Source organism: Thunnus thynnus, chromosome 6 (genome assembly GCF_963924715.1).
Source record: "Thunnus thynnus chromosome 6, fThuThy2.1, whole genome shotgun sequence".
Lineage (NCBI taxonomy): Eukaryota > Metazoa > Chordata > Actinopteri > Scombriformes > Scombridae > Thunnus > Thunnus thynnus.
Genome location: NC_089522.1, coordinates 9609394 through 9628037, shown reverse-complemented (window position 1 = coordinate 9628037; position 18644 = coordinate 9609394). Strand labels below are relative to the sequence as shown.

Here is an 18644-nt window from a genome sequence, read left to right as displayed (position 1 = left end):
ACATTTGACCACAGTCTAACTAACAAGATCCAGACTAATGCTCATTATATCTACTTCTATGTGAGAAGAGCATTTTGGAGTCATTGCCTTCCCTACTCTCTCCCTACAAACGCATCCATGTTTGACAGTGATGTGCACACACCCCCACACACTCAGCATGAGATGATTATGGTCATGATACACACATGCCATACACAACTGAGACAAAGCACACTAATGGCTTACATTTGTGCTGGTTGCCTACAGTATTCATGAGTCACAGTGAATTAGTCCATGGCGCCCATTTATTGCAGGGGTGAACACACATACAGTAATCTCACTGTTACCGAGAGCCTGACAAGCAATGATAAACAACCCAGTCTCACATCAAAATCACAGCGCAAAATGTATTAGTTTCACAGTAACTGCTCTAAAATTGTGAGATGCCTATTTTTTTTTTTTTTGGTCTGTTCTTTTCTATTGGCCTGTGTCCACATCATGTGACTGTCAAGTTTCTGTTTGAGAAAACAACAACAACATGGTTGGGAAATGCAATATTTTAAGATAGTTTCGGCATTAAAATGTGTTTTGATAACATTTCTTGTGAGAAATGTGCATTTTATTTTCATAATCTTTGTTAAGTGTCTGACCGGAGGATCTGCCCAGAATTATTTTCCTCACTGTCACCATGTTAAGGTTTTCTTTTAATGATATCTTTGACATTTCTCAACACAAAAACAAGAAAGTATCCTTGATAAATCCACGATATGATAGGTTAATGTTAAAGTCATCAGTTTTAATTATTTCTCCTTCAGTTCTGAGAAATAAAGGGTTTCTTTGTCAGTTTTTGATAGCAGTAGGCTAAGGAAGGGCATTGTGTTGTGGGCGAACGTGGCGTGTTCGACTACTGTTTGGGGTTTTCGGTGTGCTTCACTCCATGTCAAATTGACGCTGGTCGGCCACAACTCAAAAATATGTTTTATAGCCTGTGATTGTAAAATGTGAAGTTGCTCATTTAGTTTTATATTTCCAAGAATATGTGGCTGAGTATATTTAATATGAACTCATCTTTCTCAAAACATAGAGTCTTCCTCAATTAATATTGAGCCACTTCATCCAATAAAGCACTTCAATGCATTCTAGTGTGTGTGTGTGTGTGTGTGTGTGTGTGTGTGTGTGTGTGTGTTTGTATCAAATCTTGTAACATGGCCATATAAACAGGATGAAGACGGGGTTATCAAACTGGACATTACATTTCACATCCCTCATTTAATCCCTGCACTTGTCACTTTCATACATTTCATCAAACTGGACTTGAGGTTGTGCATTGCATTCAACCCCCACTGATACATCATTTAAATGTTTATGCACATGTCACATTTAATTTTTGCTCTTGTCACCTTCATATATTTCAAACACTTCATTTCTTTGTCCATAGCACAGTCCATATTTCCTTTGTACAGCCAATATTTCATTTCAAGTTTCCCAGTTCAAAACTATTACTATTCCATTCTATAAACAGATTAACATTTCAATTTAATTTTATTATTATTTTGTTTATTTTATCATTATTATTATTACCTTACTTTTGTCTATTTTTTATTCTACTGTGTTGCATTTTTTGGGAGCAAATGCCAAGAAATATTCTTCGTATGCTTGCATTGGCTAATAAAAAAGCTTCTGATTGAATGGGCGACGTCATGCTGAGATAAAAGCCCAAAACCAAGAATCATAAACATACAAGAAATCTCCAGTTGTGTAAATTGTAGCTGATGCATGCGTCGGTATTTAATGACTTGGGAATGAGAACAGGTTGGTCTTTTCAGCCCTAACTGTAACACAAACTCTAACCCAAGCACTTCAGGGCTTCCTCCAGAGCCTTTCTTTGGTCACTATTTTCACTAAAATAGAAAAAACAAGATTCAAGATTCAAGATTTAGTTTATTGTCATTTTCTTGTGTATTTGCATACACAAAAAAACGAAATGCTGTTCTTACCAGCCCACAGTAGTGCAACTGGAAGGAATAAAGGATAAAGATATACTGTATATCTAAAAATTCCCTTAAAAAAATTATAAAAACATATAAATCCTGAGAGAAAACAAAAAACGAAAAAAGAATGAGCAGTTAGCAGCACAGCGTATTAAAGTGCATTTAGAGGGAAAAGTACATGTCTCAGTTCCATGTAGACAGCTCTTGCATGTCAATGAGTGACCAGCACTGATGAGGGAGTTATATAATCCATTTTCCTGTCCAGAGAACAACAAAAAACAAACAAACAAAAAGCTTCATTTTATATCAAACTGCTCTCTGAAACTAGGCCTGGGATATTTGTGTCCATGAAATGAGAAAATTAAAACTTTGTCATAGAACTAAACCAAATACATCGTTGGAAAGGTCTCGACCTGGAGAGTAACATATGTCAGTATGAAGATTCTACATTGCTCCCTCTTTGAAATACTGACCTTTGAACCTTGACCTCGGTGCATGTTTGAAGGTGTATAATTCAGCAACAAAAGGGGCTTCAGACATGAGACTAACTGTCATAGAGAGCTCTTGACCTCAGCTACCATGTGAGTATAGTCAACGACTGGGGGCACTGTCATATATGGGTAAAATAGGGTTAAAATGAATTTTCACCCATTTAACAATTAGATATTTAAGATCTGATAACACAGTGTTTACCATCCCCTTAAACTCCTCAGTGTACTGTCAATTCAGTATTTACAACTTCCAGTTCTAGGAAAAACACTAATATTTTTTAAAAACTACAATTCCCCAGAGCTGCACCGTGCAGCTTGATACAAATCAGCACCACAGTTATAGTTCTTCCGGTTTGCAAAGCAGGGTTGCAAATAGGTCGTAAAATGATATATCTACTGAATATATCAAATATCTAGTAAAGCTGAATTAGTAATTACACTGCATCTAGATGATCTATGTTTAGAAAAAGTAAAGATGTTGATTTATTTCAGATATAACTGTATTTCTCAGAATCAGAGAAATAATGGCTTTAACATTAACCTGTCATATTGTTGAGTTATTAAGGACACTTTCCTGTTTTTGTGCTGAGAAATATTAAAGATATCATCAAAAGAAAACATTAAGAAGATGACAGTGAGGAAAATACTTCCAGGCGGGTCTTCCAGTCAGCCAATCGCAAAGCTTCAAATTCTGGATTTCAATTTCATTTAATCCCAGAGGCTCTAAAATCTGTTTTTTATTGAAAGAACATCATCAAACAGTTACATTAAATAACACAAATGACATAACAGCTCAGATAACTACACAACGCAGAGACAATGATTCAAATGCATGACAGACTAATAGAAAACAAAACAGGCCAAAAAAAAACCCCAAAACAACAACAACAACAACAACAAAAATGTAGGCATCGCACAATTTTAGAGCCGTTATTGTGAAACGAATACGTTTTCTGTGGACCAATGTAGCTATTACACATTTTGATGTGAGACTGGATTGTGATAAATACATTTTCTGAGCCGCAGTGGCTGAAGCCTTTTTTGTGAAATCATATTAAGAATTTGTTCTAAAAACTTCTTATTTAGTTGTATAAGGAAACACAACTAGGTCAGATCCAGTTTATGTTGGCACTAAAAAAACAGACTCCAAATTTTGGCCAATGCCAGCTGGGAAAGGCTCCATCCTCACAGTCCTGAACAGGGTAAGTAGGTACAGAAAACAGGCAGAAGGATGGATGAAACAAATATCTGAATATTTGATTAGCTGATAATTGGTTTAGTAATTTATCAGAATACTCCAATCTTTGTCAAACATTTTGCAGTTTCTTTTATTTTTCATATCATTATAAAAAAATTATAACTGCCGATCCAACTGAGTGGGCAAGTTTAATATATTAATTTAGACTTTGGTAACTTGTGTATTTCTCATTATTTTTGACATGTTAAAGACAAAATAATTAACCAACTGAAAAATGTTAAATCCATAATTAAATATTAATAAATCTTATGAGCCAAATGTCATTTCTTCATCAGCTCTTTAGATTATAATTAGCTGAAAATGCCGTGGATGTCAGGGTGGCTGGGTTCGTTTCTTTCAGAGGTTTACTCTGAGCTGAGGTGTTTGTGTTGGAGATGCTGGATGAGAGAGACAGAGGGAATAGGGGAGTCAGGAAATACAAAAGTATTTAAAGAAAATGTTCAATGTAGCATGAGTTAGCTGTTAGATGGTTAACTTGCTAAGATGTGTAAAGCTGCATTAAATTGCAACCTAAGGTGTCCCAAGTTATATTTTTTCCTTCACAATGAGCACAGATCACCTGGGGTTCATGGAGTTGCATGTTTTGCATCCTGCCTCACTTGCATTGAAATGGTAAAATTGGAATGTGTGAGCATTTCCATGAAAATAAGTAGATCTTACATCATTCACCTGAGATAGTTGTCACAGTTAACTTGGCACAGCGAGGGTTAGCCTGGAGGATGACAAGACACAACAATGGAAAGAAAGCCACATAGCCAAACAGCTGGGTGCCAAACGCACATACCTTACATCTCGATATATTGTGGATGCAGGACTGAAAGTCTATGCATGCACAAAAGCAGACATCCATAATGCATACACATGGTCTTTGCACCAGTTATGCATTTTTCAGTGTAATACATCTAAATTGTCATGACAATGTGAGCATGTGCACCAGTCTAACTCCTACACTCACAATTAGCCTTAAATTGAAGTTGATACGCCTGTTTAAATCTGTTTGGAAGTGAGCCAGACTCGTTTTGGTTGGTCTAGCACAGAAAACATCTCTCAGTAGTGTCAAAGCAGCCCTTTGTTATAAGCACTGACATAGGATCTGCTGTAATACTGTAGCCTTACTGACTGATGACAGAGACAGTTATTTTATGTAATGAATTTAATACACCCACTAAAATCTAAATCACACTCATAAAAGGATGTTTATATATAGATTTTATGTAACTCTGTTATGAACTAACATACTACTATAATGTCCTGAGGACACTGAAGTTAAACATAAAACTCCTCTTTGACCCCATTTACACTGTTGAGTAGATGATGTTTTCTTAACTAATAGAAGCGATGGCTAAAACTGCAAAAATAAGAACCAAATTATAATGAAGCGGAATTATCCTTATTCTTCAAATAACCAATTTAAGAATTCTCTCTTCTTGTAGAGTAAAAAAACCTTCAGATCTCCACGTGTAGAAAGCATATATGTATCTTTATATTATGCATTATGTATGACATTTGTACAATGTGTATGTGTCCTCTTTCTTCAGTTCTTTGCAAAACCACTTCCCTTAAATTCCCCGTTGAGGGACAAATTATTTTTAAATTGAACTGAATTAAATAAATGCTGTAATAAATCACAAGACACAAGCGGAACTGTAGGTGTTAAATTGTTATGTGAGCTCAGATAATCATCTTGTTCCAATTAAGATAATCACTTAAAGGTGTTTATATGAGCTTTTCTTGATCTAAGTTTTCATTAATCAGGCTAAAATTGAATGTAATGTATCCATAAACACCCTCAAAGACAAAGTAGGAAAGATATGAGTAAGAGACAGAGACAAAGTGAAACACCTCTCCTGTAACAGTTTCAGTTCATCAGCAATCCAGTGCTGTGCCGACTATGTGGTTAATTATATCTTGCCTTGGGGCCAATATGAGGCAGACATGGGTTAATGTGTTGTGAAGGCAAAGGAAAGTTTTCTACAACAGTTAAGTACCCGGGCTTTGCTTTGAAAAGTGATTCTATTCATCTGTTCTGAGGAGACACAGTCTGCTTATTGATACAATAATGTGCAGCCGGCTGGAAAAATCAGAGCTTTTTTTTTTTTCTCTCATCAGCTTTCAGTTAGTGGTGACTGATTTCCTCCAGGATACACTATCAAACCATCATTTTAAATCACAGGTGGTCTCACACTCACCTCCCCCAATCAAGTGAAAATGAAGAGATCATAACAATGCTGACAAGACAATTACATGCTGCCATTTCATTTCACATTCGCTATACATACTTCAGTCACAAAGCACAGTATATATTTAGACCACTAACATTAAAGCCTATTTCTACAGTCATTTTAGTTCTGGCATCAGAGCTGAGTGTTTCCCTATTTTCTTTTCTTTTTTTTCTTTTTTTTGCCAGTACTCAGAGGACAAAGTAATATTAGCTATGAGAGCCAAGTTTCCCAGAGGTCCCAGTTCAGGAACTTGTGCTGTTTACATTCATTATAGAAATACAGGAGATACAGTATAGTTCAATCACGATCACTCATCTTTGTGTAAATAGAACCACAGAGCAGAGACAGACCCCGTAGATGCAACATAACTTTCACCAAACTTATATGGTTGATGTCATTGTTGCATAGCTCTATAAAAAAATGTCCATTGCGTTACTCAGGTGTTTGGAATGAAATTATCATAAACACTGAAGTCCCTCATCAGCACAACTTATAAATTTACTGTCTACTATATATGTCTTAACTTCATAATTGAGCTGGGAAAGATATTTTGTTATTTTATTTTATTTTATCAGTGAAGGCTATTTTCTACCAGCAGGACATCTACAGCATACATCTGCAGTGATCTGTGCCTTAGGGCATTTTTCATTTTAATTGAGGCAGTGGCGAAGGACTTTTGATCACCCTTACTGTTCACTCCCTAATTTTATGACATTTATATTAATGCACCAAATGGAAAAGCTTCAATTAGCATAGTGCTTGTTCATAAGTTGTTAAACATGACTTATGTTTTATGACTATCTGTATGGTCCATTTAAAAAGCAGTATTCCTCATGGACTTAATGAAATGGTAAATCTATTATGCCGGGCTGGGAGGTTTGTGTGTCCACAGCACAGAGGGACTGACCAGGAAATCACATTTGCCTATGTACAATATTTCAAGTATGAGGACCACAGTATGGTCCAGTACTTTCTCTGTGAATCAGGTGGCATATTTTCTCAAGATGCAATATCAAATAATGAAAAGTACATCATCACTACAGATCATTACTTGTGCACTAGTGGGAAAGTGAAAAGAGTTTGGCCTGCACCATCATTACAGAAAACAGGTATGACTGGAACTGGGAGATTTTATTTGTTCTTACTTTATCAATTTAAGCCCCAGGGAGTTAACAGACAAGTGCAACTTTCATGACACAAAATGTTACCAGATGCATCTTTTCACCTGCCAGCAAGGAGCGTCATCAGAAGTGTGTAATACAAGTGATTTCTCACTCTATCTCCCTGGATCCCACCCCAACAAAGACACCCAAACCGTCCAGTAGAAGTCTGTACTGCAATGATAAGAATGTAATCCCACACCGGCTTCCCACATGTGAACACATGTCAATTGCGCTTGTTGGTGTGCACAACCAAGCTGGAGGTACTGCTAGTTGCAATCAAATCCTGGATCTCCATGGTGGTGGTGCTTGAAAATTTTGCCCCTATGTGACCCATGTTCCCTTTAAAGTGATATTATTTCATTCATCCACACTTCTCAGAATTTCAGGATTACATACTCAGTTTGCTTGTCCAGCCTCCATGACAGGCACACATTTGGCTGATGCTTTTCTGGTATAAAATGGAAAAACTTGACATTTCTTATTCAGTCTTTTTGTTTTGATCTTGTCAGAATGTGTACACATCACTCTGTGGATCAATTGGTATAACTGGATCAGCCTACGAGCCCATTTCTGAATTTATTCTAGTTATGAGTATACTTATATTTCTACTCTACAAATGTCAGCCTTAGATACTTCATCACATCACAAGCCAAAGACACATGAACTTTGTAGAGCAAACTCCTATTTATCTAGATACCATACACTCAAGACACCACTCTAAATTAGTGGTGCTTATTTCTGTGCCATGCAGGTTTCTTATTTCTTTTCAGTACTGATTTCATGAAGTTTTTAATTGTGTCTGGTTGAAGGTAAAGTGAGACAGTGTCTTGTTAAGATTATAACCTGCAGAACAAAACCCAAGCTACAGGGTTGGACAGTGCTGGCCTTGGGGGAACACCCTCACAGCACTGTATCTGTTTTGTATTGAAGACATGAGGTGACCTTTGAGTCTGTAAAGTGTGACTGAAATAAAAAGAAAAACATTCCAAAGGCAACTAAAACAATAATCTCTTTAGCTTACTCACTCATATCAATCATGAAATTCACACTAGATGACTATGTAGCTGTTTTATACGTCTTACCTGGTGGGTCTCCATATGGCTTTGGTGGTTTGGCAGTCTCCCCGACGTTGTTAGTGGCCTTGGTGGTGCTTAGCCTCTTGGGCTCTGGTGTGGTCACCACAGTGAACGTCCTTTGGGAGAGCCTGGTTGTAGTACTAGTGGTTGTTGCCACTGTGGTAGTTGAGACCCTGGTGGACAGCGTTATGTTGGGCTCCGGTTTGCTATCATCATCTATGCTATCTGTCCCTGTGGGTCCCCAGTCGATATATCCGGCCACCGTGGTAGTCCGGCCCTCCTGAGACTTGTCATAGCTGTCCCATTTGAGCTGCCTCCTGGCTCTAAGTAACAACCTCACTGTGTCTCCTCTGCTCCCACTGGATAAAGCTGCAGGAGCTTCCGCGATTACAGGATCACCTGTCTCCATTTGAGAGTATCTTAACCGGCACTCCTTACACCCTGCTTGTCCTTTATGTGCTGGCTTCCGATGCTTTTGACCCTTCATTTTAGGCCCTATCCCTGCCCTACTGTCTTGTGGTGGAGGGATAGGGTTGAGGAGGCGGCGGGCGAGAGGGCTCACTGTTCTCCAGTGAAGCTTGTTGGGTGTCTCCCAGATGGGCTGCCAGCGAGGCCGCGAGCGAGGCACCGGTTTGGGCATGAGTTTGATCCCCAGACCCTGACTGAGGGGGCTGCACACAGAGAAGTCCAGGGTGAGGTGGGTCATGGCCAGCAGGATCCACACCCTTTGCCCCACACAGCTGCCTGGCCTCAAAGCAGACGGACTGCAGAGAGAGGAGAAAGTAAATGAGAGAAACTGTTTTAGATTCAGACACAGTGCACTACATGTTCCAGCCATACAAATCAGGTTCCCTCCACCCCCCACCTTCAACTTAATAGTCTATTGTAAAGATTCACATCTGTATTCACCCTCCAAAGTTCTACTCCACAACTTCTTACACTCCTACTCAATTAAGCTTCAATAATAATTAGCTTCACAGACAGCCTCTTGAATTACAGTATAAAGGTCAGACACAAAGTAAATTTTGTAAAACGTGAAAGATTATGGATTTGCACTCTTTGCTCTCAGCTGTCAAAAGCAGTAAGGACTTATCCTTGATGTTACAGATTCATATCAATCCAGGGATGATTACACCGACACACAAGGTCAGGCCTGGTTTAGCTGATCATCATATTCTGCATTATCTCCCGCAGACACAAAGTCATCTGATTCCCAAAGGGCAATTTGATTATGCAGTGCAATGATCGGGGAGGTAACACACAATGCTGGCAGTAGACACAGCATGACAAGTATATCATGGAAATCTTCACCAATACAGCTATTGCATTAATTTATTCATCACCCAAGTATGTCCCGAAATGTCCTTTGTTAATGTATAAACCTCAGTCCTGTTCATCAACAAGATGGCAAGTTGATAGATAGGCTGCCTGTTGAGGCTAGGACCCTGTCGTAGACTGATTTTACAGACAACCTTCAGTGGCCCCTGGGACAAGGCTACACATTGATTCCTAAGGGAGAAACCTCATTATGGGCTATCTTTCATCTCTGCTGTCCTTGGCCAATTTAAGCTCACACAGAGCACTCATTTTGGAGGCATCACAAAGGTGATGATAGATGGAAAAGTGTGAATAGGTTCATCGAATCTCAGAGGCAATACAAAGATATCTGTCGATCATAGAATCACCAAGTTATGTTTTTACAAGTCTCTAACAACTTTAGCTGTACTGTAGTGACATTTGACGAGACACTTGACTTCTGTTGAGAATGTGATCTGATCGTAAGTGATTCTACTCACATGAAAATCCACATTATAGTGTGAATTGTGTTGTGTAAATATTCAGCAAAAGGGACACAGAGTGGAGATTGTACGAAGCCAGATGAAAGGTTTCATGAAGTTTTGATGGATTATAACACCTCTGCTATAGATTTTAAATATTTTTTTGGTCGTTTTCTACTTCATAGGTATATCAGTTTCAATTGGAATTTAATCTACCATTCAAACAGGCTGTGCCTTGTAAGCCAGCTGTTTCAAAAATGCACTGTTCCTCTGAACCACTGCATGCCCTGCTGCCCTGAGTAAACCAGGCTATTGTTTTTCTCGTTGCTAAGGCAAAAATAAGACAATTAACAAGTTGTGGGAAAATGGATGATCATTATATTCTGTTCACAATACCATTATTTGATTTTTATGTGACTGTCAAAGCACTGACTTTGGTGGTGTAGTGAGTAGTTCTAAAATATAATTTAATATATATACATATTAGACCAGTTAAAACATGTTGAATTGTGCTCTCCATCATGACATGCCGCTAAATTTAAATTCCAGGCCAAATCAACATAACATTCAAAATATATTCAGTCAGTCTTTTTGTAGATAATAATACTGAGATTCTGGACCATGCTTTTATTATTCACCCTACCTTTCATTGAAGTTGTAACTAATATAGATAATTTAGAATGGCATTTTAATTGAGCCATAAATGGTGACTGATGTGGTCATGAAAGAGCAGTGACAAGGTCAGTGCATTATTGAAAGCTAAAAATATGGGTAATAATTCGTATTATGAGTGCCATGACCCCGACCTCAGACTGACATTCTGGCACTTTCTCAATAAGCACACCCGAATTTTAACTCTCCAAGCCAAATTAATGCAATCTCTGGGATCTTTAATGCAACATCTTCTTTTTTTTGCAATACTGGGTTTGAACGGCCACAACAATGAGGGAGAGTTCATAGGAGCCTGGAAGAGCAGCCTGAGTGCAGATGGCAACAAAAGGCAACAGAGGAGAATCCTGTGACTCCTTGGATAGTCAAGCCTGTCGTAAGATTTCTAAAAGAGTCACCCTGTGTAATGAAATGCAGACCAGTGAATGAAGACCACAGATCATTGACATTGAAATCAAGATGGGTACTAATTTTAGAGAAAAATGTGTGCATTTTCTCATTAGAAATAAAAACGACAACTGAATACATGAAGAGTAACACTAATGCAAATTATCATTTTCAACAAAACATGTCAAAACAATGTCTCTTGAACAGGAACCTTGGTGCTGTAGAACATTTTTCCAAATGTTTACTTAACAATTTTAAGGATAATATATTTTGTTTTATGGTAGTTTTTACTGCTACTCCGACATCATCCTTAGTATCACGATCAGGACCAATGTTTTCAAGCAAATTATGATTATAAGATGTTCAATGTGTCCAAAAATATTAAAACTTCTGACAAGCTCATGCTCAGTAGTGCCTCCCAGTTAATCTGCTAGTTTGTTCTTCACTATTCACTTATTTACTTCATCTGTTATCATATCAAAATTCTTATGAAGGCTGTGATGTCCCCCTAATTGTTATTGACTTGCTTTGTGATTAATTATTTAATGATTAATGAGCATAAAAACAGTTTGAGTGATTAATTAACACATTCACATTCAAATACACAAATTACACAATTAATATAACTATTAATAAAACAAATTAAGTGAAACATTATATACTCTCCTTTCAACATTCTGTAATTAATTAATGCATATATTTATGAATTTGTACACAACTTACCAAAACGTTTTTTTAGTCAGTAACATTTACATTGCTTAGTTGTCATTCCCTTTCCTAATTTGTTGTCCTATTGATTGTCTGTTGTAGCACTGACACATTTAGATTTTAATTAGCTGATTTACTCCATCATTCCTAATTGATTTGTAGAAGAAAGAGGACGTCAAACACTCAGGTTGCTACATTTGGTCTGCCAGACTGAAGTAAAGCTGAGGAATAGCTTACCAGGAGAATCTAGAGACAATAATGGAGAAATTAAGTGCCCCTAATGTGGAACTCTAACATAAAAACACATTTAAAGATGAATGTGTTTTATTAATTACATCTTACTGAATAATTTAAGTATAATAGACCTGATTCACTGAAGTAGTATTTTGGCTGCCACATAGTAGACCCCACATGAATCAGCTGTCTGATAAACATAAAAAATAAAAATCTTAACCCTGCCTATTGTCTTTTAAATCATTATTGTTGCTCCTTTATCTTTTGTTCAGAATTGTAATACATAGCTGTAAATTATTGATAAACAATTTAGAGCTGCAATAATTAGTTGGTTATTCGATATAGTCAATTGACAGAAAATTAATCAGCAACTATTTTGATAATTGGATAATCATTTCAGTCATATCTTAAACTAAAATACCAAAACTTGGTTGCTTTCAAACCATATTCAAACCGTATAATTACATAATAACATCCATACCATTTATATACTGTAATTCCAGCAAGGGCAGCATATGCTACAGATAAAGTGGCACATAATATTTTCTAAGACCTGTGGTTTCGTAATCTAAGAAGGATTCTCTAATATTCTTTGACATCCCACATAATGAAAATATAATCTGAAAGTATACTGCACAGATGGCAGATAAAGTGCAGTATTCACAGCGTGAACATACCAGATTGCTTTCTGGTGGAATGTGTGTCTGGTGTCCTATTTTATGAGCACATGCTCCATCATTACTAACTTCAGTATAAAGTTAAGCCCTAACAATATGGCAGGGAATCCCTTTAGTGGAGATTGTGACGTCTCCTGGTTCTGAGCTCCTACTGCCCTCCCCTAACATTTCTATCATCACAGAGCATTGTGAATGTACATGCAATCCCCGTGGGGCATACGGGCAGATGGATTTTCATGGAAAAAAAAAAAAAAACACATTCAGCTGAAAAATTGAAAACTTGCAAGTTGCTAGAAGAGGGCACATTCCAATGTACATGTTTATTAGAGGACTGGGGGAAGTTAAAGTTGACTGTAAGCTACTTTATATGCATTATTCAGGCAGTATTAAGTGACCCAACAGGCTAATTTCAAGTCCTGGATCTCAGTATGCCAAGCTTATTTTAGAGCCAGACATACAGGGAATGAAATTACTCTGTGAAGTTATGGAGCAAAACTATTAATTGGCTTGTCTGTTGGCCTGGAGGACTCAGGTTTGAAGGTCAGCTGAAGACTTGCTGGAATGATGATTTTAAGCAGGACTTGACAGATAGCAGATAAAAGAGGCAGTGTGGTCTTCTACTCACAAAACAAAATCTCTGTGCATTGCAGACTCCTACGATGAAAACACAAACACAATATTTTTTGTATATGTGTACCTACAGTACTGATCTAGCTCATCCATCATGCTGGTTCAGTTATACTGGAAAGCCGGAGCTGATACGAACACATAGAGTGTGAATGAATGTTTGCGTCTGTGCATCTGGGATCCCAATCTCTGCTGTCCTTCATCAAACTCAAACCATGCTGAATTTCAACAGAAAGCCAATGTATGTAAGATGTGATATTTCTGAGCAATATATTTGGATTATGCTTCTTAGCCCAAATATGAAAAAGCACTGGAGGAGGGTTCACCAAGCTTGACTTCTCCCTCTTCTCTGTGCCAGTTTAAGCTGTACTATATTCAGTAAATCTACTTCCAACTTATTCTGCATCTTCCTACAAATGCCACTGTCGGGAGGGTTTGGATTGGGATTAGGCCTTGACAGAAACTCCAAATTAAACACATGATCTCTGTGCTTGGGAACCAGTCTGCAGCACATAATTATGGTTTCCTGTTTTATTACAATATTATTGGCATATGAATTGCGCTCTGATTTATACAGCTAAATTGCATTTTAGAGTTAGTCAAAAATAGATAACATTCTGCAGCTTTGTTTACAACATGCCTATGGCCAAAAAAAATCTATCCAATAAGTGTATACTTGCACATAAAAAGATTTGAAAATAAGCTTTACAAAGTACAACTGAAGACTTTGCCAACAGAGTTACAGCACACAGTGTCTGTCTCACCAATACTGCAACCAAAGTGGACATGTTTCTGATTTCCTGTCACTTTTCTCTTCAAAACCAACGCTGCACTGCTGTGCAAACAGGAAAAAATATTAGACTGAGTAATCCATTGCACACAGAACTTAATACCATTTACCTGCCCTTGAAACTGGAAACCTCATATAACCAACATAATGCCATCAAAAGACCAAAATGAATGAAGGGAAGCCTTTGAAGTCTGTAAAAAAAGATTTACAGCATAATCCTGAATCAAATGCTTGAGCAAAGGGTGAGAGCGGTTAATAAAAAAAAGGCCATTCATACAGGCTGTTATGCCTTGAAGATATAGGTTGCTTTGCATAAGAGGATGTTGTCTACATCCCACGTCAGATTGTTGACATGTGAAGTGCTCTACTGTCGTTTCCACTGTTGTATGATTGCGCGGTTTTCAGCCTATTCTCTTTCACTCTTTCATGACCTTTGAATTCAGCCAGAGCAATGTTTGAGGGTTCTTGTTTTCAGCGCCATTTCTCTCCCTCTGCTTCATACTGTATGTAGCATTAGATCAACGGTATCTTATGGAGATATTTAAAACAGATGACAGCAAAAAGATGTCTATACTGTGCAGTTGGAGGATGACTGAGTCTGTACTAAGTTAATTTATGTGAAAGATCGACTTGTCAGGGTGTGATAAAACTTCTCAGAGTTAATTTATTGCTCTGCACTCACAACACAGATTCTCTGTATCACACTTCAAATGCCAGGGAAAGCATGAATTGGTACAGTTAGGCCTGGTCATAAGTTACTACTTAGTTTATTGACATGAAAATCCCACAATGACCAAAGCTTTACTCATCATCTTAGTCACATTTTCTAGTCAACACTGTTTTCTGTATGTCACTATATCACTATATCACTTTGTACTGGTGCAACTGTGTTCTTCGTGCATTAGCACCAGTGTTATGACACATATCATGCATGAAGTCAGCAGCGATAGGATGCAAAGTTGGCTAACCTTTATATGTGCAAATGCTAATTTAAACAGTCACACATAGAGAGTAACCACTGTTTCATTCACTATATAGGCCAGTTCACCATGCATACACATAAACACAGAGACTGAATAATATGCACCAATGCAGATTCCATAGATATGTACAGCTGGTTTTTACAAATATTTTGTGCTAATACTGAATATAATTCCAAGCTGCAACTAATGATTATTTTCCTTATATATTCATCTGCTGATTTTCTTGATTAATCCTTTGTTCTATAAAACGTCAGAAAGACAGAAAGATGTCAGTCTCTCAGAGTCCAAAGTGACATCTTCTCATTGATGTTTTGTCTTGTTAACAGCCCCAAAACCAAAGATATTTTATTATGAGACAAAGAAAAGCAGCAAATCCTCACAACTGAGAAGCTGGAACTGAATGTTTGACATTTTTTTCTTGAAAAATCATAATCAAAGTAGTTTCAGATTCTTTTCTGTCAACTGACTATCAACTATCGGTTTATCGACTTATCCTCTCAGCTTTAATATGATTTAGTATTCAACAAACCATAATTTGCAGTTGAACATAGAAACAGCATGTGTGACAAAATAATCTTGTTTCAAAAGCTCATTTACTAGCTTTTTCAGAGCGGCAACTGGCTCAGGTGTCATCACATGATCTAAGTATGGAACGTTGGGCACAGGTGCCCGTATAGATCGTGTCCCTGTCTCTGTTCTTCTCAAAAATGTCTCTTTATGGCTTTTATCTTTTTCTAGCCGTCCACTTACTCCCTGTCAATGTTTTGAATGTTTTTTGTGCTGTTATTCACGGGAAGTGGACCTTTGAGATTATTTTGTTACACATATTTTACAGCTTTTATTATTAATATTTTCAATGTATTTCGGTTGAAACGTTGTCAGTTAACAGAGACTGACAAAACTGATTTGCAGTAGTAAATATGGGCTAAATCAGTATTATCTAAATGTATAAACTAATCAGGAAGCATGTGTTAAGTTTTTGGCCAATTACAGCCACCGGTTTTTCTCAAAGAAGAGGAAACTCATCACATACTTAGGGCTTCCAACATGTCAAGCATCTTGAAAAAGGCGTGCAGTGCCTAGTGCCTGATGATTCTGCTCTTCCCCCAGAAAAGATCAAAGTAGTTGAGTGCTGTGTAGGCTATTATGCGCAGCAATTCTGCAAACCATGTGCCAGTGGGGCACTGATAAGCAAAGAAACAAAGGGCAGGATATAGTCTCTGTGAATGAGGCCAACTTTAAAGGCTTTTCAGAAGCCTTTTTAAAATGCTTCAGAGCCTCGATGTTTTAGTAATCATAAGAAGTCAAGCTTAACAAAAAGTGGCAAAACAGTTAAGAATACATTAAAGCAGCACTACACATAGGGACTATTAAAAAAGTCAAAGTTTAGTGCAAATTCCTTCCTTATAGTGTATATAAATTATTGTCATGAGAGTACAAGGGGCTAATGAAGGATTATCTGACTCTTTGAACTCATCCTTTGCGTCATGTTAGACCCAGTAAAACAAAACTATTATCTCTACAGCTAATCAGATATTGCACCTAATTATTATCCTCTGCACAACATCTCTGGCCCACTTCTTGTGTCATCATCACACTGTGATCACTTGTGCGAAGTAGGTCTTAATTAGAACTTCTTTGGAGTTTGCAGAAGTGAGGCCTCAGCAGATGGGCTTCCCACCTGAGGGAGGTGAAAAAGGCATGCCTTCCTCAGTCCCCTCATCCTCCGTCCCCAAGCTGCCACCAATAGAAATTTTATCAGCGTGGTCTCGACAGCCCTGCCACTGAGTATACATAATTTTCTAGCCAACACAGCCACTGAAAGGTGCCTTGGTGAAGGTGACTCCACCTCTGCTGAAAAGCTGTGTGTGATGGCAGACGCTATCTGTCAGGCAGGATTTAGACTGAATCAGTGGTTTATTTTTTTTAACCTCTCAGTGGGGTTTTTCCTGCCCCGGGAAAGGTGCTGCTATTCAGCCTTGTGTTAACAATTTCAGAGGACAAAAAATAACCAGTGTTTTTATTCAGGGTAGCACTAGCAATTGATAGAGCATTTACACGCTGAACTATGGTATCCGTGTCTCTCCTACACACTTCTAAAAACGGCACTTGGAGAAAAAAAAAGGATCCACTGGGGAAAAGGTTTACCAGCTACAGTTCACAGAGTTTCAAGCTGCAGTGGGTGGTTTTCTCTGGTGGGTCCAAACAGACACGGCAAGAGGTTAAAATGAGACTGTGAGCATGTACGTGTTGACTGCATCTCAACAACTAACTTGTTTTCACTAACTTGACTTTTCTATATGATTTAATTTGTTTGATGTCATGTGTGGATATACAATAAATATTAAATTCAATTTATACCCAAAATGTTATGGCCTAATCTTGGCCTAATAATTTCATCAGAGGCAATTTTACAGACACTAATTTTTGGCAGAGACGGATGCAACACTGTCCTAGTTGAAGTACTCCTTAGTTGTATGAATAAAATCATATTCATTTTTCCATTGATACAAGGATGTAAACAGACACATATGTTGCATATTAATCCATTATTTCATTTGATCCCAACATGCATGTTTGTAAATTGAGTAATATATTCAAGGACTGAAACCCATTATAAATATGTTTTGATGAATCTGTTTCCCCCAAATACCTGATTTACCTCATTCAGGGGACACATTTTGCAAAATAAATTGGTAGTCACAGCATGCATTGATATATTTCAGTAAGGTCAGTGTATATTATGTCTACTGGGAGATAGCTTTTCACCATCATTTATTTCTAAATTGTACTTTTCAGTCTGTTTTTCACTCTGTTTTGCTGTTACTACTTGTTAATAAAAACATTTATAAAGGGAAAATTTTGCAATGGATGAATGGTTAAAATGTTTTCTGGTTATCTCTCTTGTATAATAATGAAACTGAAGTCCAGCCATTGGAAACAACCACAGAGATGGAATGATATCACAAATGCACAATTAATGAGCTGCCAAGTTTCAAAATCTATTTACTGCTGCAGAGTACTGCCACCGGTACAACAATACTGCAGCAGGGATTTTTACTGCATATTGAATTTTTGGTGTCCCCCCAAAGAGGTTTTAGCCAGCGCCAAAGGAAAATCACCAGTGCCAAAATAATAAGAATTGAAGATAAAAATAGCAATTCAAATCGTCTCCAAATGTATTTAATAGCAATTTATTAAACTGTTGAACAAGCAGAACATATGACGCCTTTGACTTCCAGCAGTCAACTCTCCTCTCATCCACTGTCCTCTCAGATGCTATGTTTTACACATGCAGCTGGTGCTGGATAAGCCAACTAAGCTGCATTGATTTAAGCCTGAAAGATACGCCAAGAAGCTAGCGCTAATGGGAGAGAAGACTTCCTGTGATTTCTCATAAAATAAAAGCTGCTTTATTTCTGGTGAAAATCTTAAAAGTGCTGAATTACAACCACAGTGTACTTTTTGCGTCATGTCCTGCCTCCTGCACCCCTCGCCTAAACCAAATGGAGTATTCCCAGTAGATGAGAACGCATCTGACACGCGTTGTTATGGATCCCACTGCTTTTCCCACTGCAAGACATGCCCTGTGTAGCGTTCAAGCGCTAGGA

The 18644-nt window shown here is 37.7% G+C and overlaps 1 protein-coding gene across 1 annotated transcript in view; it reads right to left on the bottom strand.

Moving 5' to 3' along the window:
• Nucleotides 1–18644, bottom strand: part of ajap1 (adherens junctions associated protein 1) — a 58140-nt gene that overhangs the window by 18272 nt on the left and 21224 nt on the right. Inside the window, exon 2 of the mRNA XM_067591612.1 lies at nucleotides 8187–8944. Within this exon, the coding sequence (XP_067447713.1) occupies nucleotides 8187–8944 (758 nt within the window). The remainder of the gene's footprint in view (nucleotides 1–8186; nucleotides 8945–18644) is intronic.